The sequence below is a fragment of the Crocodylus siamensis genome, chromosome 8 (assembly GCF_052110815.1).
Source record: "Crocodylus siamensis isolate JL-2025a chromosome 8, ASM5211081v1, whole genome shotgun sequence".
Taxonomy (NCBI): Eukaryota; Metazoa; Chordata; order Crocodylia; family Crocodylidae; genus Crocodylus; species Crocodylus siamensis.
Window position 1 is genome coordinate 48,971,548 of NC_143402.1, and position 26,707 is coordinate 48,998,254.

Here is a 26,707-nt window from a genome sequence, read left to right on the forward strand (position 1 = left end):
TGCAATAGGATTAATCAAGATCAAGTTTTACCTGATGATCAAAATTGACTGCAATCAACTTGGTCTCTTGATCTCGTCTGATAAGAGGCTGAGTGAGGTTGTACTCTGATTTTTCAGATACTGTCTGGGACCATTCCTTATAGAGCTTTTCCTGATACCTGCCAGGGACAAAATTCATCAGATATCTACCAGATAAAGAAATAAGCATGTTGAATGAAAGACAAAATCAATTCATGGTTCCTAAAGATGAAACTTAAAGAAAAATAAACCATAAGACTTCCAAGCAGACCAAGCCTGAAAATACAAATAACTAAGGAAAATACAAATCAGAATGACAAAGAGCATGGGTAAGATTTTCAAAAGTGCCTGAGTGATTACAGAGCCAAGGCCCATCATGAAAAGGGACTTAGGGCATTTGGATCACCTAGAGCTGTAGATAGGAACCTATTCTGCTTAGGCATTTTTTAAAATCTAACTAGGTGCCTAACTCCTATGAAAAGTCCACTGTGTGGTTTTCTGCACCTTTAGGTGCCTAATACCTGTGAAAATTTGGATCCAAATCTTATTTCATCACCAGGGATCATAGTTCTCTCTCTTTAAAAATCCAATCTTTTGTCATAAATATCCAAAATTCTCTGATTAAGACCCCTAATATATGCATTTTTACACAACAGAAATGAAACACCAATATATAGAGAGGCATTGGTTGAACACAAAGTTTTCTCAATATATTTACAATGTCAAAGCAATCTGAAAACTTACTAGTGCCTCAATAATTATAATAAAATTAATTCTAAATATGTATATCTTTTGGCATTTGATTTTGATTTTTTTTTTTTTATCATGGAAAATCAGAGCTCTCCCTGCCCCCTTTGCTCACTAGGGTACGTGTTCAACTACAGATGTCCCTGCCACTGCTTTGTGGCACTGAGCAGCCCTAATATGCCTTGCCTCTGCCCCTCATTCTCAACCCACAGTTCACTGGCCCTGCTAGTGCCCCTCCTTCCTGACCCACTACCCCCCACCCCCCAGCGTGTGAGGAAGAGGGTGGGTGGGTGGGAAATGGGATGACTGTGTGGGGAAGCAGGGGTGGGTACAAGCGAAGTATCAGTGGGTGCAGGAGGGGCATGTGCCCCCCCTCCAGATTTCTGCACCCACAGCAGGGCATGGGGCTGCAGCTGGGCTGAACCACCTCTGGGAAGGAGCCACCTCAACAGCCTAGCAGGCAGAACCCAGCATGGGAGGGAGCACCAAGCTACCATGGCTGCCTGCTGGACCACAGACATGGCTCCTCCTCTATATCAGGGGCAGGCAGTTATTTTGCCTGGAGGGGCACTTAATGAGTTTTGGCAAGTTGCCGAGGGTCACATGGGTAGCCCTGCCGCTAGAAAAGTGCCCCGCTCCCTGGCCACCATCTTAGGACTGGAAGTCCCACCCCTAACCCCTGACCTTTGCCAACAGAAGTCCCACCCCTTGCTGCCACGAGTACTCCTTTCAGCATGGGGGTTTGCCATCCCAGGAAAAAAAAAAACAAATTATATTCTAAAAATCAAACATCTACCACAACATTCATTAATATGATTTCAAAAAATATTTTTGTCCTGATTTACATGTTTGTGCAGAATACATAGAAGTGATTGTATATTAGCTTAAAATGAAATCTTACTCTTATATGTTGTGGGGGAGAGCAAGTAGAGGTTTGTGGGGGGCTGTGGGTGTGTGGGGGGGGTAGAGGTATGTATGTATGTGGGGTGTGGGGGGCCGTACATGTGTGTGGATGTGGGTGTGAGGTTTGTGGAGGGTTTGCGTGTAGGAGGTTTGTGGGGGGAGGTGTATGGTGGTGCAAGGGAGGGTGTGGGTATATGTGTATGGTGGGGTGTGCATGTGAGACACCCCTACAAACATACACCCCCTCCCTCACTGCCCACAAACCCTGCCATGAGCAGCAGCAGCAGCTGACAGTGAGGACTCAGAGAACTCACAGGCCACAGCAGGCAGAGCCCCTATCAGCCCAGACTCCTCACTACTGCTGCCCCTGGCCCCAGGACACTGACACAGGCCCCACACTCCTGCCCATCCACTTGCTGCCACTACCCTCCCACCACTGCCCTTCTCCTGATTCTTTCCTACTTTTCCACCCACCGCCGGGACTACAAAACACAAAAGCAGCCAGCCCAGCCTGGCAAGCACTGCATGGACACAGCTGGGAACTGTGGGGACCAAGCCAAGCTGGCTCCTGCTGCATTCTGTGGTCTCAGCTGTGCAGCCGGGAACCACATAGTGTTGGAGCAGCAAGAGTGTTTGGGGGTATGGGGAGAAGAGGCAGCAGCAGCCATAGCAGGCAGGGAGGGAGAAGTGGCAAGTGGGCAGGAGCACAGCAACAGCTGGGCAGGATCAAGGGGCCTGCGCCAGTGCCCCAGGGCCAGAGCCAGAAGAGACCCAGGGTGGGGTCATGGGGCTCAGGATGGCAGGGGTTCCATGGAGCTGGGCCAGCTTCCCCTCTCCCTGCTGGCGCAGCCTGGCCCAACTTCATACAGCTCTTGCCAGACCAGGTTCCACACTCCTGCCGCCCTGCCCTACAACCCCACTGGCTCTGGCCCCAAGATACTGGCACAGGTCCCATGCTCCCGCCCAGCTGTTGCTGAACTCCCACCCACCCGCTTGCTGCCACTGCCACTTCCTGCCAGCAGCTGCCAGTGTACCCCACTCCCCTGCCTGCTGCTGTGGTACCCCATGGTTTCTGGCTGCGTGGCCAGAATCCAACCTGGCCCCTCCCCCTGTTCCTAGCTGAGTTTGACCTTCTGGACAGAGGGATGGTAGGAGAAGAGCCCCAGGGTTCCTAGGCCAGAAGCCTCTGCTGGGCAGAGGATTCCAGTTGGGGGCTGGGGGTGAGGCAAGGCCAGGTGGGCCTTGCTGCTGAGTCCTGCTGTCCCTAGGTCTTGTGGCCGGCTCTTCTTGGGTCCTGCAACCACTGAAGCCTTAGACAGGTAGCTACAGGCAGATAACAATTTTCTAAATTTTTTAGGGGCCTTGCAGGCCGGATAAAATGACTAGAGGGTCGGATACAGCCCACGGGCTGTATTTTGGTCTCCCCTGATCCATACAATACCCTGGAACAATCTCGGCAAAATGAACCAAAGATAAACCTCAGCTGTAGTGGCGTATCTCTGAAACATTTGGGGCACCTATACATGAGCAAAGAGGCTGCTCTGATGCACTCTAATCACAGCACGTTGTAGCAGATTCAATTTATCAAGTCTGCTGAAGCATAATTACCATGCTCCAAAAGAATCTAGTGTCACATGTAGCAGTGTCCTCCAGCTGAAAAGTGGTTAGTGTAGGTGTTTTAACTAAAACTAGTTTGATGAGCTTTTGTTAAAACGGCCCCGTCACCAATTTTCAGCACAGGGACACTGACGCAGGTGACACTGTAGATGCTTTAATGAGAACGGCTCTCAGAGCCACTCTAGATTTCATAGACATTAGGGCTGGAAGAGACCTTGGGAGATCATCGAGTCCAGCCCCCTGCCCAAAGGGCAGGAAGTCAGCTGGGGTCATAGGATCCCAGCAAGATAAGCATCCAATTTACTCTTGAAGGTGTTCAATGTAGGTGCTTGAACCACCTCCGCTGGCAGACTGTTCCAGACCTTGGGGGCTCGGACAGTAAAGAAATTCTTCCTTATGTCCAGCCTGAAACGGTCTTGCAGGAGTTTGTGACCGTTCGACCTCGTCATCCCTTGGGGCGCTCTGGTGAACGGACGTTCCCCCAGATCCTGGTGGTCACCCCTGATAAACTTATAGGTGGCCATCAGATCACCCCTGAGCCTATGCTTTTCCAGGCTAAAGAGTCCCATGGCTCTCAGCCTGTCACTGTAAGATCTGTTTTCCTGACCTCTGATCAGGCACGTGGCTCTCCTCTGGACTCTCTCAAGCTTCTCCACATCCTTTTTGAATTGTGGAGCCCAAAACTGGATGCAGTACTCCAGCTGCAGCCTCACCAAGGCCGAGTACAAGGGGAGAATGACGTCCCGGGATTTGCTCGAGAAGCATCTATGGATGCAAGCCTGCGTTTTGGTCGTTTTACTAGCCGCAGCATCGCATTGGAGGCTCATGTTCATCTTGTGGTCAATGATGACCTCCAAGTCTCTTTCTTCTGTAGTGCTATCCAACGTAGCACTGCCGAGCCTATAAGGATGCTGCAGGTTTTTCCTCCCGAGGTGGAGAACCTTGCATTTTTCGTTGTTAAACACCATGAGGTTCTCGTCCACCCATTTGCTGAGCTTGTCCAGGTCAGCCTGGATCACCTGCCTATCTTCTGGCGTGGATGCTTTGCCCCAAAGTTTGGTGTCATCAGCAAACTTGGCCAGTCCACTCCTGACTCCAATGTCCACATCATTAATGAAGATGTTGAACAGGATGGGTCCCAGGACAGAGCCTTGAGGGACCCCACTGGTCACAGGGCACCACGATGAGTGACTGCCATCAATTACAACCCTCTGGGTCCGACCACGGAGCCAATTTCCCAGCCAGCAGATCGTGGTGGAGCCAAGGCCACAACTGGGCAGTTTGGCCAAGAGGTGATCGTGGGATACCAGATCAAAGGCTTTTTTGAAGTCAAGATATATGACATCAATCTCTTCTCCCTTGTCCAGGTGATAGGTCACCTGGTCATAGGAGGAAATGAGATTGGTCAAACAAGACCTACCCGCAACAAACCCGTACTGGCTATCCCTTAGAATGTTAGCCTGGGCCAGTCCCTCAAGGATGGCCTCCTTAATAAACTTTTCTAAGATCTTCCCCAGGATAGAAGTCAGGCTAATGGGCCTGTAGTTAGCCGGATCCACTCTCCTCCCTTTCTTGAAGATCGGCACCACACTGGCCTTCTTCCAGTCTTTGGGCACTACACCAGAGCGCCAGGAGTTTTCAAAGATCCGTGTCAGGGGCTGGGCTATGACGCTCGCCAGCTCCTTGAGTACCCTGGGGTGCAGATTGTCAGGGCCGGCTGACTTGAAGGTATCCAGCTTCTCAAGGTGTTCCTTCACGAGGTCAGCATTTATGGAGGGTAGGGGATCCCCATCACCCGGATCTCCCTGTCCCATAGCAGGCATGGGCGTCCCATGGGACCGATGAAAGACTGACGCAAAGTACCTATTTAATAGGTTGGCTTTTTCCTGGGCGTCAGTTGTCAGTTGCCCCATCTGGTTTAGCAGGGGTCCAACATTGCCCTTGCTTTCCCTCCGGCTCCCCACATATCTGAAAAAGGACTTTTTGTTGTCCTTGATGCTTGAAGCTAGTTGGAGTTCAGTTGCAGCCTTGGCTTTCCTGGCTTGGTCCCTACAGGACCGAACCAGTGTGGAGTAATCCTCCTTGGAGGTGAATCCCGTCCTCCATCCTTTGTAGGCTTTCCTTTTTAGCCACAGTAGGTCCGCTAGGTCTTAAAGCACCCCCCCACACGCACTCCCAGATCATGCGTATAAATGCCCTTAGAGGGTACTTATGGTGTCTTCACACTCCTTAACTAATGACTGCTATCATTTTAAATACCTTTATGACATGCTAAAAGTGACCTGTGCCAAAGCCCTAAAAGAACCAGCCATTTCCCCTTCTTCTCACCTGTATGGGAGGGAAGTAGAGGGGGGAGGGGAGGGGAAAGAAAAAGTTGCTGGAGGACCAGAAGACCCAACTCCAGCACTACATGTAACTGTCATATGGTGCAACATAACACAAGTCTAGAGATAAATTCCTCTTTGAAAGAGGACATTTTTCTGGTGGATCTACTATTTTTGTGTCTCTACATATAGGGGTAGGCAATTATTTGGGCTAGAAGGCCACTGAAGAAGATTAGGTGAGCTGTTATGGGTTAGGTAATCATCCCCACTCCATGACAACTTACCAAAACTCCGTAAGTGGCTGAGCCCTGGGACCCAGCCCCATGCTGTCACTGCCTGGCAATTCTGGCCCCAGTCCTAGGGTCTCCATGGAGACCCGCCCAGGACTCATGCAGGAAAGACACACTCAGCCAGATGAATGGCATGAGGCTACCCAGGGCTGGAACCAGGATCTTGGGGCAGTGACAGCATGGGGCTAGGGCCTGGGGCAGAGCTGTAATCCACTCCCAGCATCACCCTGCCTGTGGAACCATCACCCATCGCAGGGACATGTGGGGAGTGGATTGTGGCTCTACCCCAGGCTCCACACTGTCACTGCCCCAGCCCCACGTGTCCTGCTCCCAGACACCACTCCCCACCCACCCACAGTTCCATTCCATCCATTCAGCTGAGTGCACCATGCCTGCACAAGTTCTGGGTTGGTGTCCACGAAGAATCCACCTGCCCACTCTATCCAGAACCCCTGGTGGTGGGTGCAAGATGAACAGGCCAAGATGCCTGGGCAGCGGGGCTGCGTCCGGAGGCACCAGTGACACTAGCAGTGGCAGCTGCAAGGAGCCACCACCACCAGGACTGCTGGAAAGCTGAGACCAGCTGCCATGACATCCCAGACCCACTGCACACCCGAGGACAACAGGATCGCTGCATGCGCCACAGTCCAGGCTGTCCCCTGAGCCTCGGCTGCGTGGGGCTGAGAGACCTGTCATGGGCCAGATAAAATCCCTTGGTGGGCCAGATTCAACCCATGAATCCGTATTTTGCCCACCCCTGCTATAGTTGTTGTGAATACACAGACACTCCATTTTTGTAACATTAGGTATTTAATGTATGTTCACAACTTCAAGGGTCATCCTAAAATGTCTTTTTTGGGAATCTTTACTACCTTAAGTTACATGGTAATTAAAATTTCTACTTTTTTTTATCATCCATTAGAAGACTGCTTTCATTAATATAAAAAGAGTCTTTAATGTGGAGAGCATCAAATTTCCTGGAAACTGATTAAAATAAGATTCTCCAGTGTTCACCTACCAAATACAAACTTCCAAAGGAACAAGTAAATGAAAACCAAAATAGCGTAGTGTTTTTAATCACTAAAAGGCTAATACTGTGATTACAGGGATTAGAGGTTAAAGTAAGATTAATAACACAAAAACAAATTGACTGAAAGAGTTCTGTTCCAAAGTCCACTGCCGCTAATTGGAATGTCTAGGTACAGTACTCAGATGCTGTTGGGATGTGTGGCCTTTGAAAACCCATAAGAAAGGCATTTATTGAAGTAACACCTACCTTTCTAGCAACTGTATTATATCTTGATACTTCTGTTTCATTCTTTTTCCTTCAACAGATTCCATGCATCTGTTAACACAATTGAATACAAGAAGTGTTATACACTGAAAAAAATTTAGAAAATTATTATTAATTTGTCCAGGGCTGTCATGCAGCCCTCAATGGCTTGACAAAACTCAGTAAGCAGCCCTCCACCCAAAATAGTTACCCGCCCCTAATCTAGACAGCGAAAAAAAAGTGAGGTGGGGTAAAAAGTCACAAGTTTTATACTTAAGAATTACTGAGTTGTACACTGATTCACAGATTGCCTTCAAACTTTAAAACAAAAGTATTATATCCTAAAAGTGAATCCCAAACTACTTTCCAGAAAGGAAACCTACATCAGAGATGTACAGTAAAATGTAATCTAAGCATCTGTGCTCCAGCCAGGGGTCACTTGAGTGCAGTTGTCCTGATATTGGGAATCAATTGCTGAGGTCTAGTAGGTAGAGAAGATTAAGAGCTGCATAGCTGTACTGAGTGGAATTGCAATAATGCTGCACCCTTCCCCTCTTTACTTGGAGTTACTGCTCTGTTGTTTGTCCTGGAGTAGGCTTATTCCCCCTAGAGGAGCAAACATTACATGGTGGAAGCATGAGGATCATAGCAGAAAACCTCAGAACAAAACTGAGAACAAGTTCTGCATAATTCACAAAGAAACCAGGTATGAGCCCTGGCTCCAGGCACTTGGGATCCTGCCTATCAGATATTAGTTCCAGAACAATTCACCTTTGAGGCAGGTAAGAACTGAACAGAACGGAAGACAAGGATTTAAATGATTTAGGTGAGCTTCCATCCTGAAAAACGAGCCAGAGCAGGAGTTTATCAACTTCTGTATCTCTTATTGGGTCACAAGCTGAAGACATTATGCTGCCATTTAGCCTAACTTCTGAAAAAGCTAAGGGCTTTGTTACACAGTAGTTCTGGGCAGATCCTGGAGCTTTTAACCCCTGGTAACGCCTGAAATTGGTCTTAAGCACTCCATATGTTCTTATGACAGACAACATGGGGGGCAAGAACTTCCTGAACTCTAGGCTGGTCTGTCAGTTAGGATCATTAATATGAGCACAAATGGACAAATCAAAGAGAGGCATCTCTCTCATCTACAAAGCAGAGATTGGAGAAAACTTTTTGGAATGTGCATAAGCAGGAAGAGTAGGAATGTGACAGAGTGGTCTATCCCTTGAAGAAGGAACAGTCTGCCCTGTTGAGAAAGCCCAACTGCAGAGCATTTGGATAAAGAGGGAGTAACTTCTGGGAGCATTAAAAGCTCCCAGAAGCAAAGGAGGAGGAGGAAGTAAGCTATGAGTGGAACAGCATGCTGCAAGGAGGGGCCAAAGCAAAACAGGTTCCCCTCCTTGTATTTGGGAAAGAAGAGAAGGATTTGGTTTTCTTTGTTTGTTTAAAAGACTGTGCTTTGCTTGGCAGGCGTGGCTGAGGAAATTCGCAAGAAGCAAACCTGCCTGCAGAAGGGAGCAAGCTAAGCAATTCACTTACAAGGTCTTACATGAGAGAGCCAATGTTGCCCCACATCAGGACAGGAGGATAGAGCATTGTAAGATTACATTAGGAAAACTACCTGCATTAGTACATGCATACTCAATAACAAATGCTACAGTCTCAAACTGAACAGACAGCAGAAACGTTCACAAGTTTTAGAACCAACATGCTGAAAACGTGTATGAGATACCAGACACTTTTGTATATGGACATATGTAAGTAGATGCATGCATCCACCCTACAGTAATGATACTGTCATATGAAACATCACTAGGACAGATCTCAGCAATGTGTGTAGCTCTTACCCTATTTCCAGTAGCCTAAACCAGCCTGTCTTCCTCCCTTTTTAAATCTTGTTTTTTAATTCTTTCAAGCTTCAAATATATTACAACATCCTCTCACCCACAACTGGAGGGCAGTTATTAGCCAAGTTAAATGAAGCGAGGAGAATCTGCCTAAAATACAAATCTGGCCATCCTTCAAAGCATGTTCTACTAAAATTCCAATACAATGTGATGGACACAGGAGCCCTCATCTGCTGCCCTACATATATAACCTAATTTCACCGTTCCAATATCTTTATTATTAGATAATAATATATTTAAGATGCTTATATAGTGACAGTACATAGCAATAGAAATAACATATCTTCAAGAAAAGCATAAAAAGCATCCCTTTCCAGTAAGCAGTCAGATTTGCTCTGAGTTCCAAAGTCATGCTGATGGATTTCTTTCAACTTTCATAAACCAAAACCATACTATTGCTCAATTCTTACGTGTTTTATTGGTCTTTTGATTTTTTTTTTTTTTTTTGGTTAATCAGGTGCGTCTAGAAGAGGGGCAGACAATTATTTTGGACAGAGGGCCACTTACCGAGTTTTAGCAAGCCATCAAGGGCCGCAAGGGTGGCCCTGCCCCTTGACAGGTGTCCTGCCACTTGCTCACCATCTTGGGACTGGAAGGCCCACCCTTGCGCCCCCCAAGATACTCCTTTCAGCAAGGGTTTGCCATCTCAGAATGAGAAAAATACCAAATTATATTCAAAAAATAAAATATTTACTACAAAATGCATTTTTTGATTTCAAAAAATGGTTTTGTCATGATTTACATGTGTTTGTATAGTGTACATAGAGGTGATTGCACATTAGCTTAAAATGAAGTCTTACTCCTGTATTTTGTAGGGGGGTGTGGATGTGGATGTGGGTGTGGGTGGGTATGGGGTTGCAGGGGGCTGCGAGTGTGTGGGGAGAAGATGGCTGGGGAGGGTTGTAGCAAGTGTAGAAGAGGAGGATTTGCCCACACCCTCCCCATGGCAAGCAGAACCACCCCCCCAGCACTCCTCTAAGCTGGGGCTCCACCCTCCCTCTGCTCCTGGCTCCAAGGAACCAGCGCAGACCCATGATCTGGCTCGCAGCCACTTCCTCCCCATCTGCCACCATTGCCCCCACTCCCAGCTCACTGCTCCGGCACCAAGTCCCAGCTGCATGGTCAAGAATGCAGGATGCAGCCAGAGCCAGAACAGTCCAGCTGGCTGCACAGGGCCAGCCGAGAATCGCAGGGGCTGGGCCAGCTCCTGCTGCCTGTCGCTGTGGCCAGGAATGATGTGGTGTTGGAACAACTGGCGAGGGGGTGGAGGGGAGCAATGCCAGTGGCAGGCAAATGGTGGCAGCAGGTGGGGGGAAGTGGCAGTGAGCAGGTGCGCAGAGCTCAGCAACAGCTGGGCAGGAGCGTGGGGCCCAGAGCAGGGTGGCGGGAGCACGGGGCATGGGCTGGCAAGGCTCTATGGAGACAGGCCAGGCTGTGCCAACAGGGAGAGGGAGAGCTGACCCAGATCCAGAGCCCTGCCAACCTGGCCCCACACTCCTGCCATCCCACTCTAGTCCCTGCTGGCCCTGGCCCTGGCCCCAGCACAGACCCCACACTCCCACCCAGCTGTCGCTGAGCTCCGTGTGCCTGTTTGCTGCCCCTTGCCCCTGCCTGCTGCCACTTTCACAGCTTCCCTGCCTGTGGCTGCCGCCACTCTTCTCCACTCCCCGCCAGCCACTCTACCAGTACGTGGCTCCTGGCTGCAGCACCAGGACCACAGGAGCCGGCTCAGCCTAACTCTGAGGACTGGGGTGATCACTTGCAGTCATCCCCTCCCTCCCCCCACCCATCCTTATCTGAATTTCCCTCCAGTGCAAGGAGGCAGGAACAGCCCCAGGGGCTCAGGCCAGAAGCCTCTGGCTGGGGGCGGGGTGGGGGGGGGCGTAGAACGGATGGCAGGGACACCAGGCCTTGCTTCTGCAGCCATCTGATCCTGTCAGCAGCTTCCCCTGGGTCCCACTGCCCCAGGCTCCTGTCATCTTTGACAGGCAGCCAGGTACAAATAAATATTAATTTTCTAAATTTTTTAGGGGCCCCAAGGGCTGGAGAGAATGGCCTGGCATGCCGCATTTGGCCCACGTGCCGTATTTTGCCTGCCCCTGGTCTAGAAACAGTCATGGTGCTCTAGGGTATGGAAACAGCACATGTATAGTGAATTTTTTTCCTCAGGTGGCTTATAATAAACAAGAAATATGCTTACATAAATAGATCATGGGATTTTTCAAATTTGCCTTTAATCACGAAAATGACTGCTTTTAATTCTTCTAATTTGCTTGTGATCTGAACAAATTACTTGGTGAAAAGTTCTGCCTGGGCACTTCGGGCTCCTACAGAGGTGTGGAGAGCCTGCCTAATATGCTGGAAATCCAGTGCATCAGAGCAGACTAGATTAACTGAGTCTGCAAAAATTGATGTGCTCCAGCGGCCTTCCAAGTCCCGTGTATCAGCGTCCCTATGCATCCCTGTGTTGAAAAAATGGCAACAGGGCACTTTGAAATAAAATGTGCTCAATGAACTTCAGTTCAAAGTACCCCACCGCCATTTTTTCAGCACGTGGACATGCAGGAATGTGACAAACATCATGTGCAGGTGCTTTTAATTAATGCGGCTCATCTGGCATTGCATCCCAATGCAAAAGTAAAAATACCCTGGAGCACATGTAAAAATACCCTTCAGTTCCAGACTCCTGCTATACCAGTTCTTGAAACTCCACAAATCTCTGCCAATCTATCTCAATCTAATACAATCCAGCAGGTCTTTGCTCTTCACAAATTTGTGGCATCCCTTATAATTCTAGTCCTAAGCCACTTGTGAGCAGAGAATACAGGCCAAACCAACGTATATTATAGTGGGAAGATGTCCAATAATTTTCACTGACAACCTAAAGCCAATGTGAAAGCTGAACAGCCTATCCTACTGTACCTTATCACCACTTCAAAACAAATCCAATGAATAAGTTTTAAAAAATATGACTTCATGAAAGCTGAAAACACAACTATAACTGCTTCTCCACAACAGAAGTACATTTTACTTTTCCAGATGATAACCATTTTAGATCTAAATACTAGATAAAAATAACTTATCTGTGATAAAGATACATACGTATGTGTGATGTGCCTAAAATTACTGAATGGAAATTGGATCCGGTCTCTCAGTTCCTGAGCCCAACGCAAAGCCCCAGCAACAAACGGCATGTTCCTGTGTACAGGGGCGTAGCCTGGGGAAGAAAATTAGAGAGGATTTGAAGGTACTTATTACTAAACTCTACATTTACATGGTCTCTGACTGCACAGATTCTGTTGACAGTACCTTACCTGTGTAATATTTCAGCGATTGCCTAGCATTTCTCTTTAAACAAAGCATTCTGATATACTGATGTAGTCTCTGAGGCAGAGATAGGCTTTAACACTTGCTAGGAAAACCCTAAAGATTTCTGTTGAAATCTTTTGTTCTGTTTTGCCAATAATGAATGCTGTTGGTGATGATGACATAGCAATATCACAGGAAGTCTGTATTTGCAAGACATAGAGTCCCAGGAGAGATTTGTATTGATAATGGACCACAGTTCAATGTATCCAAAGATTCTGTTTAACAATGGGCACTGATGGACGTGTTGTGCTGGGGGATACACTCATTATTGGAAGCAGCAGCACATTACTTTGACCCAGTTCCACAGCAACTGTATAGATCAGTTGCTTTAGAAGGGGTTTTTGGGTGCTTTTATCAATTAGCTGATTCAATCAGTTACTAGATAGAAGTGCCAAAAAGTCCCACTAAAGTGCCTGATCTATACAGACATTCAGCAAGCTGGGTCCAACTAACGCGATGCCTCTTCTGGGAACGTGCTAGGCTCAATGCAGGAGCACACCAAGTTTAAAGTGCCATTTTGGGGGTGATTTCCACATCTGGAAGCAGCCATAGTGAAGTCAACAAATGCTGAAAGAATTGCCATTAGCTAGCATTGCCAGATGCCACTGCATATTGTAATTGTCTGTGCCTCCAATTTTATATGAAACAGATTTTCTTTGACTAAGCAGGTTGCTTGATCCTCTGGCTTGCAGCTGACTTGCATCCAGGGCTAGGAAATTTCCAAGCCTTTCTGATGCACAGAAACCTTACACTGCGCTGGCAATTAAGACAAAGTGGCAGCAGCAGCATTGCTGAAAGCTAAGTGTACAAATCTGGAGCAGCACAGGGCTGAGCATATGTACATCTTTTACAAAATGCCACCAAATCTTTGCATTGTTTTAGAACCATTTGCAAAATATATATCACAGATGAAATCTGGCCCTCCTAGCTGTTCTGACATTGACTTCAGGGGAGCCCAGATTTCATTCCCCATATTTTATCCAATGCTGGACACACTGTTTTTTCACTTGCCTCTTTCAGTTCGCATAAAAAAAGATGTATTATGTCTTTACAATCATCAAACAAGGAATCACAGGCAAATAACAGTATACAGGTACTCTAAAAATGTGCCATACCTGTCATTTAAGAGCCTTTAAAATTTTTCATTTACAAGTCTAAGTCTATTCTAACCATGCAGTTTGTCCAATAAAAGACATCACATAAAAAAATCCTTGCCTCTAGCATATTCCTGCCCCATCATAGCTACAATATCACTCCCATCACTTCCTTAATGTATAATTGTTTCCTGTCCCAGAACATTAAAAAATGAAGAAAAAATACAGTAATTACAGTATTTGACAGGGGGCTGTCCTGAGGCGAACCTCTGCATCAGCCTACCCACCTGTCTTGGGCAGTCTGCCTGCCTATCTTGTCTGCCACGCCTTGCTAGTTAACAATTACGTCGTTCATTAGGCGGGAAGCTGCCCTTCGTGCACCCAGCTATACTGGGCAGTGTATACACACTCTGACCTCCCCTGCATGTGCCCCATGCCTTGCAGGTGTTACTACCATCATCAACTCCATACACCCCTGACATTGAGCCCCCCGGCTCCTGTCTCTCTGTAACACACAGGCACCAAGTTCTCTAGCAACTGGCTTTCTGTGCCTTTCTCTCAGATGCCTGACTCTATGCCTCTCTCCCGGGCACCTGGTTCTGTGCCATGTTAGCTGCGTTCCTCTGGTACTATGGCTGCTGCTCCCCTCTGGATGCACCCCTCTGGTGCTATGGACTCACCCAACCCTGTACCTGTGTCCCTCTGGCACTGTGCGCTCACTGAGTCCTTCTAACTGCACCCTCCTGGTGCTCTAGACTCACTGAGTCCTTCTAACTGCACCCTCCTGGAGCTCTGGGCTCACTGCACCCTTCTGGTTGCACCCTTCTGGCACTCTGGGCTTGCTGCGTCCTTCCGGCTGTGCCCCTCTAGCGCTATGCTCACTGTGCCTAACACTGGGCTCTACCAAATCATACGCCCTCTCTCTAGGCAGCAATGAAGTCTCCAAACCTCCCCTTCCAGCCTCATCCCGACTCTCTGGGATAAACCTGAACACAAACACAAGCCCCTAGGCTATAACTTGAAGACTAACAATAACATAGTTTCATAGTTTCTAGGGTTGGAAGGGACCTGAGCAGATCATTGAGTCCGACCCCCTGCCACGGCAGGAAAGAGTACCGGGGTCAAACGACCCCAGCAAGGTGTACATCTAGCCTCCTCTTAAAGACCCCCAGGGTAGGAGCCAGCACCACTTCTCTTGGAAGCTGGTTCCAGATCCTAGCCGCCCTGACAGTGAAGTAGCACCTCCTGATATCTAGCCTAAATCTACTCTCTGCCAGATTGTGACCATTATTCCTGGTCACTCCTAGTAGTGCTCAGGGGAACAGGGACTTCCCACTGCCTGCTGGTCCCCTCTAACTAGTTTATAACAGGCAACTAGATCCCCCTCAGCCTTCTCTTGTGGAGGCTGAACAGGTTCAGGTCCCATAGCCTCCCCTCATAGGGTCTGCCCTGCTGCCCCTTGATCATGGGAGTGGCCCTCCTCTGGACCCTCTCGATGCTGTCAACATCCCTCTTGAAGTGCGGTGCCCAGAACTGGAAGCAGTACTCCAGCTGCGGCTTGACCAGTGCCGCATAGAGGGGGAGGATCACCTTTCTGGACCTGCTTCAGATGCATCTGTGGATGCATGACAAGGCGCAGTTGGCCTTCCTGACTGCATTCCCACACTGCCAGCCCATGTTCATCTTGGCATCAATGATGAATCCAAGATTCTTTTCTGCCTCTGTACTGATGAGAAAGGAGTTCCCCAACCTGTAGGTATGGTGCCGGTTTTTCCTCTCCAGGTGCATCGCTTTGCACTTGTCTGTGTTGAATCCCATCCTATTCTCATCCGCCCACCCCTGTAACCTGTCTAGGTCTGATTGGAGCCTATTCCTCCCTTCTAGCATGCCCACATCCCCCCACATCTTAGTGTCATCAGCAAATTTGAACAGGGTGCTTTTTACTCCCTCGTCCAAATCACCGATGAAGATGTTGAACAGTGCAGGCCCGAGGACCGAGCCCTGCAGAACCCCTTCCGAAAGTCCACGAAGACTATGTCCACTGCTACCTCTGCATCTCAGGATTTGGTGACCTGGTTAGAGAAGGCCACCGGGTTGGTCTGACAGGACCTGCCGCTAATGAACCCATGTTGGTTGCCCCTAAGCATAATCTCCCCTGCTGGCCCCTCGTGGATATGCCCCAAAATAATTTTCTCAAGAAGCTTGCCCAGGATTGAGGTAAGACTAACTAGCCTATAGTTACCCAGGTCCTCCTTCCTCTCCTTTTTGAAGATGGGAACCACATTGGCCCTTTTCTGGCACCACACCAGAGCACCACGAGTGCTCGTAAAGCCGTGCCAGGGGTCCCACAATGACCTCAGCCAATTCCCTCAGTATTCAAGGCTGGAGATCATCTGGACCAGCTGATCTGAATACATCCAGTCCTTCCAGAAGTTTCCTAACTAGTTCCTCACTAACCCTTGGCCTAGGTGCACCTCCCCTGGGATCTAAGGGGGGGCCAGAGGAGGGGTGGCTGTTCCGGTCCCTGTTCAGGAAAATGGAGGCAAAGAAATCATTAAATATGTTGGCTCTGTCGTCTGGTGTGACGACCAAATTTCCTAACGTGTGCTGCAGGAGCCCCACATTACTCGGAACCTTCTTTTTGCCCCCTATGTATTTAAAAAAGGACTTCTTGTTGTCCTTGATCCGGGAAGCTAGTCCCAGTTCCATCTCTGCCTTGGCCTTCCTGACTGCCCCCCTGCATCCCTGAGCAATCACAGTATAATCCTCCCTGGTGATGGCCCCTCCTTTCCATTGGGTGTATGCCTCCTTTTTAGCTAGGAGGCATTCCTGGATGCTTTTGGTGAGCCATGAGGGCTTATGTGCCCTCCTGCTCCCTTTGATCCGGGTTGGGATGATCTCCCTTTGGGCTTGGAGGATCATCTTCTTAAGGAGCGACCTCCCTTCTTGGACACCTGGCTCCCCTCCCCTCCGGGACCTCAGTGCTTCCCTGACTATTCGTCTTAGCTCATTGAAGTCCACCCTCCCGAAATCTAGGGCTGCTGCCTTGGTGAAGGCCTTTGCCACCTTGTGCTGGATGGTGAATTCCAGCAGGTGATGATTGCTGTCGCCCAGGTGGTCGAGCACCCACAGCTCCCTCACCAAGTCCAACAAGGCGTCTCCCCTGGTGGGGCTGTGCACCTCCTGGGTTAGATGGAGGTCCTGCATTCTGGCTAGGAACTTACATGAGCGGTCAGACCTGGCTGACTGCTCTTCCCAGCAGATGTCCAGAAACAACAGTGCTATGCCCCTTTAAGGGAATGAACTTCCACTCATGCCCCTATTCTAGGTACCTGGGAGACTCCCTCTAGTCATGTAGCACCAAGATAGCAAAGCAGGCAGTACTGAGAGAGCTAGGCAGGCAGCATCAGTTCTCAAGTAGCTTCAGCAGGCAGGATCTCCTTCCCCATCAGTTGCCAGAGAGAGAGAGCGTATGTCTGCTAGCTACAGCCTGGGCTTATATATCCCAGAACTCTGCCTCCTGCCAGTCAAGTGACATCAGCAGGTGTGGCCAATTACTTCCTTAGGCTGTTACCCCGGCAACCTGCAGCTGAGGAGATCTGCTTGGCCTGCCGAGCTCCCTGGCCAGGCTTCTTTGGCCTTAAGAAGTAGGTACATCTTAGTGCCCTGCTACACAGCACCATCATAAACTTACATTGTAAATCGCCATCCTCTCTTAGTGGCAGCCTATACATGCAACCCCACTTAGTGCTCTTAATTGGTTCCTGAAAAAACGAGCATTAAGCGAAATGAGCATTAAGCAAAACCGAAAGTATTTGACGACCCAAGATGGCAACTGCAATTGTATTTAATGACCCAAGATGGTGACTGTGAGTGAGTGCTATAACGAAACTCACTGAGCACTAAATGAAATCAGGTATCAATCTAAAATAAGCATTATAGTGAAACAGTGCCAAGCGAAACAGCATTAAGCGGGGGTTGCCTGTACTGATTCTCAACCAGGGTGAAACAGAATTCCCAAGATAAACCCAAAGATTTAAAATAAAAATCCATAAGTGTAGTCTTTCTGAGTTCGTTGCAACAGAAAAATAGCTCTATTATTATTTTGTGGTTGAAATAAATAATTAAATACATAAATAAAAGTCTGAAAACTAAGGGCTGGCATTTTCTAAGGAGTCCCTCAAGTCTATCCAGGGATGCCTCAAGTCTGGCCTACAGAACCACTGGCCTACATGGATTTAAGTCTTTCATAGCCACCAAAGGTTAGAATCTTCTTTCATTCAAACACCGGAAACTCATGCTGTTAAACCAAGAAGCCCAGGGTTCATCCCCTCCAGGTGATATGATCTGGGGTGTTATCAAAACGCTACTCTGTGATCCTGACAATATGATAGAACCCTGTGTCCTTTTTGTATCATTACATATGGAAAACCAAACATGTCAGGCATAGACTGATTAAAATGTACAGTACAGCCTGCCTGCTTATAGTATGCATTTGCAAATTACAGGGAAAATTCTGGAAATTAACATCTAGGCCTTTGTGAGCCTCTCTGCAAGTCCCACTAAATATTGAAGGTACTATCCAATGATGGCAGAAACACCCAGCTTTTTGGATGTCCCAGTTAATTTGGATATAAACCTAATTATACATCACTTCCAGAGTGGATTTAAGAAGAATTTTTTTTTAATATACACATTTTACTTGATTTTTATATGCATGCATGCATGCATGCATGCATTTCCTTCTTTTCTTCACATTTTTTAATAGTTCTTGACTATTAAAGTGGATGTTCTACAGCCCTGATCACAAATTTTCCCCTGAAGCAATTTCCAACAGACAATGTCCTTTTGACAAAATAGATTTTTCTGAACATTTACATCATCATAGAGAGTTATAAGCAATGGACAGCTTTCAAAAGTGACAATTTAATTTTCTAATTAAAAGCCAAAATGTTAAAAAAGAAAAGAAAAAGCAAAAGTAATCCACTCTGGTTTCTCAACAAATCATTTTGTACCATTAATAATGCATACCTAACTCCATCTCCTTTTGAATATGCCTAGAGTAGATCATTTTAGCATCTTCTAGGTCTCTGTCAAACATAGTAATGAGCAAAGGATATTTATTGGCAGCATCAGCAGCTATCAGTGGACGTTCCAGAAGGCTTCCAAACATATCCAGCAACTAGGGACAGAAACAAACAGAAAAGCAACAAAAAAAATTATTATTATACTGTACCATCTTCTTCATCAGGCCCTGGTCTCTATGAACTTCTTCCTTAGAAAGTCTTAATGCCATGATCAATAAGGGATGGCTTGGAAAAAAATTAAATCTGTATGTAATAAAGTGCTTCTCCAGAAACAACTGGGCACACCCCCTCGGGGGGAGTGGCGGGGAAAAGGACAGTACATGGCTACCTACTCTGGTCCCCTAGTTTGGCCCCCTTTTCCTTTCGCTCTCTCCCACCTGCGCAGCCTAGTATTAATTAAGATATTCTTTGAGAAGCTGTCTTTAAGGAATCTAAGTCTAGGCTGTAGGCACCTTGTCTCCCTATCTTGTGCCAAGCCCCAAATCAGGCAGTGCTGTGTGAGGCTTTGCCCCCACTTTCTTTCTCCTGCCCCCACTCTTTGCCAGTAGGTGGATCACCAGGCCTGCATGGCTTCAGTCCGTCTCAGTCTTCCTCTTTTTTGTCCAGGCTCTGGCCAGTCTAAGTTCTGCCCCCTTCCCTAGTCTCTCACCCATCAAGGTAAGCCCAGAAAAGAAAAATAGGATAAACTCCTCGGTGTGCTGGGCCCTCTGCTCTACAGGCTCCTTGCCTCCCCTCACAGCCAAGTCCACTGGGTGTTCCTATTGTCATGAGCAGAAAAACACAACAAAAAAGAACAGCAAGCAGGCCCGCACTGTGTTTTTAAGACTGCCTGCGGTCCTCGGGGTATCCTGCTTCCCTGGGTCCCTCTGGTCTCACCACAACCAATTCTAAAGTCTGTCTGGGCACACCGAGTGCCTCACCCCCCTGGGGGGCTCTTCTAGGGTGAACATAAAACTGCCTTCCAATTTTTGTATACCATTCTGGGGACCTTCCAAGGCATTACAACAGGTGGAAAAGGAAAGGGGGAAAATGGAAGTTCTCAGTACTTCCCAGGCACTTGCCTCTTCGTTCTGCAAGTGCCTCCTTTTAGGCATCAGATATCCCAGGCAGTGGAGTTTCCACCCCTGTCTCCCTACAGGGCTGTCTCCCTCCACAGCCATGGCCAGCTCCCTTCCTCTGGCCTGGGGAGAGCAAATTGGATGCTTATCTTGCTGGGATCCTATGAACCCAGCTGACTTCCTGCCCTTTGGGCGGGGGGCTGGACTCGATGATCTTCCAAAGTCCCTTCCAGCCCTAATGGCTATGAAATCTGTATCGCACTCAGCGCCACCCACCTGGTCACCTGACTGGGCTTCCTGTTCCCTGAGTGCAGGTGTGCTCACTGTCTTGCTCTCCTCTCCCTGCTGGGTCCTGCAGCTGGCTGACTGTGGGCTGAGCTTTGCAAGTGTGAGCCCCTGGCCCAGGGCCTGGCCTCATCCCTTTTCTGGATATCTGCTCGTGTCTCTACTGCCAGCTACTTGTCCCCTTGCTGTCCAGCTGGGACCTCCCTTGACAACCAGGGGCCTCTCCACACCCTCTGTGCTGGCTGGTCCCCTCCTTATAGCAGGCAACCATCCCCTTTTTCTGGGTTACAAAGGCTCTGGCCTAAATGGGGCCCTGCTGCCTTTCCTTCCCTGGCCCCTTCTTCTCAGTCACAGGGCTAGGATCCCCTATTACACTATATACATCACACATTTTTCCAGGAAATCCCTTCTTTCTCAAAATACTTCTCAAACTTTCTCCATAATGTGGTTCACTTTTCAATACTCATAATATCGAATACAAATAATTAAACACTAATAATTCTCTGAATGAAAAATACTGAAATCAAAATTGTTATTAAAAAGTATTTTTTTAAGTTTGATTTTTCATGACTTTTGTTACTAACATTTTTATTAATAAATGTTATTGACAATGATGTTGAAAAATTTTCACTCTTCAAGTTAGGCTTTTTAGGTAAATAAAAACGTTTTCATTTACTGAAAAGACAGTTTTTAGCAAACAAAATATGTCAGTGTCATAATAAGGGGAAAAAAACCAATAACCCAATGTTCTTATACAGTGGCTTTCATCAACGGATGTCAAAACACTTTACACAAAGTTGGTATCATTGACCCATTTTATAAACAAGGAAATTAAAGGAATTGCCTAAGTCACCAGCATTGTCAACAATTAAACCAAAGCTCCAGAGTACCAATCCAGGACACCAGTCATTAGATCATGTACTTATAATAAAAACATCAAGAAAATAATTTTATGAAATACTCTTTAAAAAATACGCATTGATCAGTTGGTGCACATCAAATCCTGTTAAATGGGAGCAATAACAGTACAGAGCCATGTGTGAGAGAAGGTAGTGAGGACCAAGCTGTACAAAGCAAAACGGTCAAGAGGCAGATCAATGTCAGACATCCTACTTTTCCTCTGGGCCAGGTACATGAGCCAGATTTGCAAACTGGCAATGGGGGCAGAATGCAAAATAGCTTACTTTGTCAAGTATTTTGCAGGGAAGCTGCTGCGACAGTGGCAGGTGTACACAACCAACAGAAGTGTGAGGACCATGGTGTACCCATGGTTCTATGAGATCCTGAAAACTTCCAGGAAAAATACAAGCTGCATGACAAGACTCTAGCAAACCCTGGTGAACCATGACAAGATACAGGAGGTGGTAAGGGCAGAAGACATCTTATCACCCAGGGACTTACTACCTAGTGACAACTGCCAGGCTGCGTGGGAGCAAATCTTCCACAAGGACTTGCAGAAGGAGCACAGAGACCTGAACTGGCAGACAGCCCATCGGGCATTCCCTTTATGGTCATGGAGAAACAGCACAGAGCAGAAAGGTCCATCTAACTGTCCAAGACCAACCTGCCAGTGACAGGCAAAAACAATTGACCACCTTTTCGGGGATTGTCCATGTGCCAGGAAGGTGTGGAAGAAAGTACATGTACTCCTGGTGGTGACAGGTTTCAGAATCCTGACCAGAGAACCGGTCCTCTATGGGCACTTGACCAAACAACAAGGGGCCCCATCAGCCCACTTCAACCAGTTTGTCTCTTGCTTCAGGTATGCCTGGGGAAGGTCCAGAAACCTGCTCACAAAAAAGCACTCAGACCAACAATTGAGGACCGTGTTAAAATGAGGCCGAGTGAAATGTACTGGTACTGCAGAAAGACAGAAGGGGACAATGGGAAAGAGATGGTGGACCCCATATAGAAGAGAGGGGACTGGCATAGACTTTTCAGAGGCAAGTCCCCCAAAAAGAATGAGGACAATGGTGAGGACAGTGATGACGATGATGATAAGTAAAAGCACTGAATTGATGGGTACACAGGAGCACAGTATTGGTTGTAGCCATGTTGGTCTAAGGACACAGGCAGATGAGGTTCTTTGGGATATCTTTGATTAGACCAACTAAAATAGTTTTAAAAATTCTTCTTTGCAAGGTTTGAGTTACAAACACCCTCTTTCAGGCAGGGGGAGTGTCTGCAGTTGTTTTGTGCTCTTCCTGGGTGGAATAGAAGCCAGTATGCAAGAATGCAGGTCTGTGAAAATGCAAAGGTGTAGCAGTGACGGTCAGAGGGGGTAAGAGACAATGGGTGAGAAACAGGTTGGGTGCGGGGGAGGAAATGGTGCCCTGGTGATAAAATGTAGAGGGTAAATTGTAGAGAAGTTACATGGGGTTATCAGTTGGCATGCAGGTTATAGTGTGCCATAAATCCAATGTCTATATTTAGCCCATGATTTTTTTTGTATCCACTAGGTTGATGAAGTGAAGTTTGTAGGCTCATCTGTGAAAGGCGTTTTGTAAATTCCCTTTGAGGATTAGAACTGAGAGATTGGAGAGAGAGTGGTTATCTTGTGTGAAATGTGCATGCACAGGTAATTGGGTATTTTTGTCTTTGATAGATTTTTGGTGTGCGTTCATTCTGGTATGCAGTTGTTGTTTGGTTTCTCCTACATATTTTCCATATGTAATTTAGTGCACTGGGTGAGATGCATTACATTTCTGGAGATGCACATATAAGATCCAGTAATGGTGATGGTTCTGTTGTGGGGTATAATTATTGTGGAAATAGTGAAGATATGTTGGCAGGTTTTACATTTCTTGTCATGGCATGGTCTGGATCCATTCAGTGTGTTTTGGGTCATAGGAATTTTGCTTTTGGTAACGAGGTTTGTAACGGGACTAAAATAGTTTAACTGTTCAAGTGTATTTTATGTTTTGGTCTGTCAAGTGTACAGTAATGGTGTGTGTGTGTGTGTGTGTGTGTGTGTGTATAGGTGGACAAAGAGAGAGAGGGGGAGGTAGATGGGTTGGTGAAAATCTCATCAGAGCTAATGTGGTCTGGAACTAATAAAGAGGGGAAAGAAGAGGGGGGAAATGGGAGAAGGGAACAGGGAACCTATGTTAAAACAATAAAACAACTGACAAAGATTATGGGGATGCAAAATGGGGGAGGATTACAGCTGACGGCATCAAGCAGCAGCATAGAAGACTTGTAAAGTGGTAGAGATGTGAAATTTAAAATGTACAAGTATGGCTTCTATTGCATCTGTAACTATCAGAAGTGTGTGACTGAGGAAGGGGTAGAATAAAATTATGCCAATACTGAGTAAGGTAAAAGCGGTCATATGTTTACAGGACTGTGGAATCCCATGGGAGCGGGATTACAAGCATTTTGTAAAGAGACAAAGATGAGGACCACTGTGGTGGGCAGAATCAGATGCAGACAAAGCAGCTGGAGTTGCAGTACTGCTCAAGAATGAGAAAGTAGAAATGCGGCAAGTTCAAGTGATTGCGGAAGGGAGACTGCAATGAATAGTGGTGGAGTTTGAAAAGAAAGTGCTAGAGATTGTTAATATATATGCAGTGGCTGAAAGAGAAGGAAGGATCACCCAGAATTTGAAGGTGTATGTAGGAGGAGGTAGGCAGCAAATGCTGGTGAAGGATTTCAATTGCATTATGTAGGAGGAGGATGGGACAGGAGATGGAGGGGAGGGAGAGATAGACAATTCATCCAAAGTACTGATTTTTGTAATAAAAGAAACAGGTTTAAATGATGGGCTAGTGAGAAGGTAATTACGAGGATGGAACCAAGTGGGAGACAGGAGTCAAGGGCTGATTTTGTATTAACATCAAATGGATTGCAAAGAAGGAGATCTTAGATGTGACCTTCAGCAATCACTGAATACTGAGAATGGAACTGAGTTTAGAAAAAAGTTAAGGTAGTGGGAAAGAGATGTGGAAGTTAAATGTTCAATTATTACAAAATGAAAAGAGGTGTCAATAATATGTGGAACTGTATTTAGATGGAGGACTCTGAAGAGATATTACAAAAGTGTCTGGGAGTGGTTGACTATGATAGAACAAGACAATTCTTCAGAAATATGGATCTAAGAAGTGAGGAAGAGGGTGGCACAGCTAAAAGAACTGTAGGCAAGGAAGCAGGAATTATTAACGGAGGTAGTAAGAGGAGTTCAAGTGAAAGAACTGGAAGACAAAGGGATAAACTGAAGAATGGTTCAAAAGGAAAATGGATGGGGAATTCTTTCTAATCAGAGCACCTTGGGTGGAGAAGTGTGAGGAATGCGATAAGTATTTTTCATCAGAATTGAAGAAAAGAAGGAAGGAATTGAAAGCAGTGAGAACTGAAGAAGGAATCTGAATAAAAGAGAGGATGAAGGTGTTGTATGCGAGGGTGAAGAGTTGTACAAAAGAATGGATGAAGGAAAAATGAAGGTGTTCCTTGAAGGGACAAAGGAAGCAATAGAAGATAGAAAGAAGCAAAAATTGGAAGAGAAGTTGGGTATGAGAGAGGTGGAGGACTGCTTAAAAGCTTGTGAGACTGGGAAAGCACCAGGAAGATGGACTTCCAGTGGAATTCTATGAAAAATTTTCGCAATGGCTGGGAACAGCTATAATACAGCGGTGGTCCCCAACCTTTTTTTTTTTTACCATGGCCCGGCGGGAATGGGACGGGGCACACAAAGCCAGCTGCCTCCCTCTCAGGGCTCCCCCACCACCCAGCTTTAACCCCAGAAGCTCAGCTCTGACCCCAGAAGCCGCCTGCTCGGGCAGACAGACAGGGGTCTGAGTGGGGGGCTTGTGCCACAAACCAGCAGCCAACCCACCACAGCCCAGTACTGGACAGCAGCCCAGTGGTTGGGAAACTCTGTAATAGAGATATACAGGGAAATAATGGAGGGTGGGGAGATAGGGGATGATTGTGCAGAAGATGTGGTAATTTTGATATGCAAGAAGGGAAAGGAAGACGTGTTATGAAACTGGAGGCCAATAACCTTTTTAAATGTAAATTACAAATCAATGGCAAAAGTATTGGCCAAAAGACTGCATGACTATTTAGGAGATGTGATACAAGAAGAACAAACATATGCCATTACTGAGAGGAGGATATACCAAGCCCTATGGTTAAGGGGGCGTGCCACATCACTTGTATAAGTGAGGAAAAGAAACACAATAATAATGAATTTAGACCTGGAAAAAGCTTATGATAGGGGCAAATGTGATGTCATGTTTGAAGTATTGTGGAGGATGGGGTTTCTGGCTAAAATGATCAGATGGGTCAAAGTACTAAACAGTAAAGCAGGAAATTGAGTACTGGTAGATGGTTACTTGAGCAAAACATTCCCCATACAAACAGGGGTAAGACAGTGATGCCTTCTGTCCCCCTATCTTTTTGTGGATATGGCAGAGCCATTGGCACAGGTAATTCATTAAATGTACATTACACATGGATTATGTGAACATATTGGCTCAGGACAACATATCAATTGAGAGGGTATTAAAGCATGCTGAGGACTATGGTGAAGTGTCAGGGTGAAATTAAATTAGGTGAAAAGTATGTTGATGGGTGTGGGGAACTGGGAGAATTTACAGAAGTTTGGGCTCCAGGTGGTAGAGGGTGTAATCAAGATCTTGGGAATCCTAATGGATGCCAAAGGGAAAGGAACAAAGGTGTGAGAGAAGTTAGAGATAAAAGTGAGACAGATACTGAGATCATGGAGTGATAGAATGTTATCTTTCAAGGATAAAGCAGTTGCGGTGAAAACAGTACTCTTGCCGATCATCCTTTCCATGGGAGTGGTATATCCACCATCATGGCAACAGATAAGGAGGGTATAGAGGCAAATATGTGTCTTGAGGGGGGAAGTAAAAGAGGAATGGTAGACAGAATGGAGCTATACAAAGCCAGGGAATAGGGGGTTGGGGAATACCAGATTTGGAAAGCTTTGTGTATACTTAGTTTATAAGTATGCTCTGTAAAGAGATAACAGAGGAGGTGGGGAAGACTTCATGTTTCTGCTGTCTTGGCAGGAAGAACGTTAAGAAGATGGGACACATACAGGAGAGAATGGAAAAAATTGTGGGCATGGCAGCTGCAAGCCCACTATGCAATGATCAAGAGCTTCATACAGGTAAATAAACTTGAGAGAGTGGGATTAGAGTACTTGAAAGACCATAAGAAAGTGATTAATATTATTAGAAAGAAAGCTAAGATAACATTAGTTGGAGATCTGACAGAAGGACAGATAATATGTGGAAGGAAGTAACAGATAAGTGAATAAAAAGAGAACATACAGATATCACATAGATGACAATACCGGATATTCTTCCTGTGAGGGGCATTCAGCATAATGGGGCTTGGAAAAATCAATGGAATGCCCGAAAGAGGGATGTGGAGCTGAAAGATCTGTATCACATATATTTTGGGACTTCCCTTTTGTGCAAGGGGTATGTGAGGGAATGCATTGTTTTGTGAGGGCAATCAGTACGAACTGTAACTTAACATGTGAAATGGTGTTGTATGGGCCATGTGTTTTACTGTCACGCTCAGTATAAGCTATATTTAATCAACTTCATAGTTGGCTTCCATTACTGAGCATATATATGCTCCTTTTAGCAGCAGTTTAAATTTAGTGGATTTAATGAGGTTTCCTTGCATTAAAATGTAAGACTAGGGACTTTTTCCTTGAGTTGATTCGGGGGCGGGGGGGAAGCTTTGTCTTATATTTCA

The 26,707-nt window shown here is 46.5% G+C and overlaps 1 protein-coding gene across 1 annotated transcript in view; it reads right to left on the bottom strand.

Moving 5' to 3' along the window:
* The window catches only part of DNAH9 (dynein axonemal heavy chain 9), a 480,799-nt gene that overhangs the window by 424,757 nt on the left and 29,335 nt on the right, over nt 1-26,707 (bottom strand). The window contains exons 9-12 of the mRNA XM_090059292.1: nt 18,574-18,724; nt 12,182-12,296; nt 7,176-7,244; nt 32-158 (exon numbers count right to left, since the gene is read on the bottom strand). Of these exons, the coding sequence (XP_089915418.1) occupies nt 32-158; nt 7,176-7,244; nt 12,182-12,296; nt 18,574-18,724 (462 nt within the window). The remainder of the gene's footprint in view (nt 1-31; nt 159-7,175; nt 7,245-12,181; nt 12,297-18,573; nt 18,725-26,707) is intronic.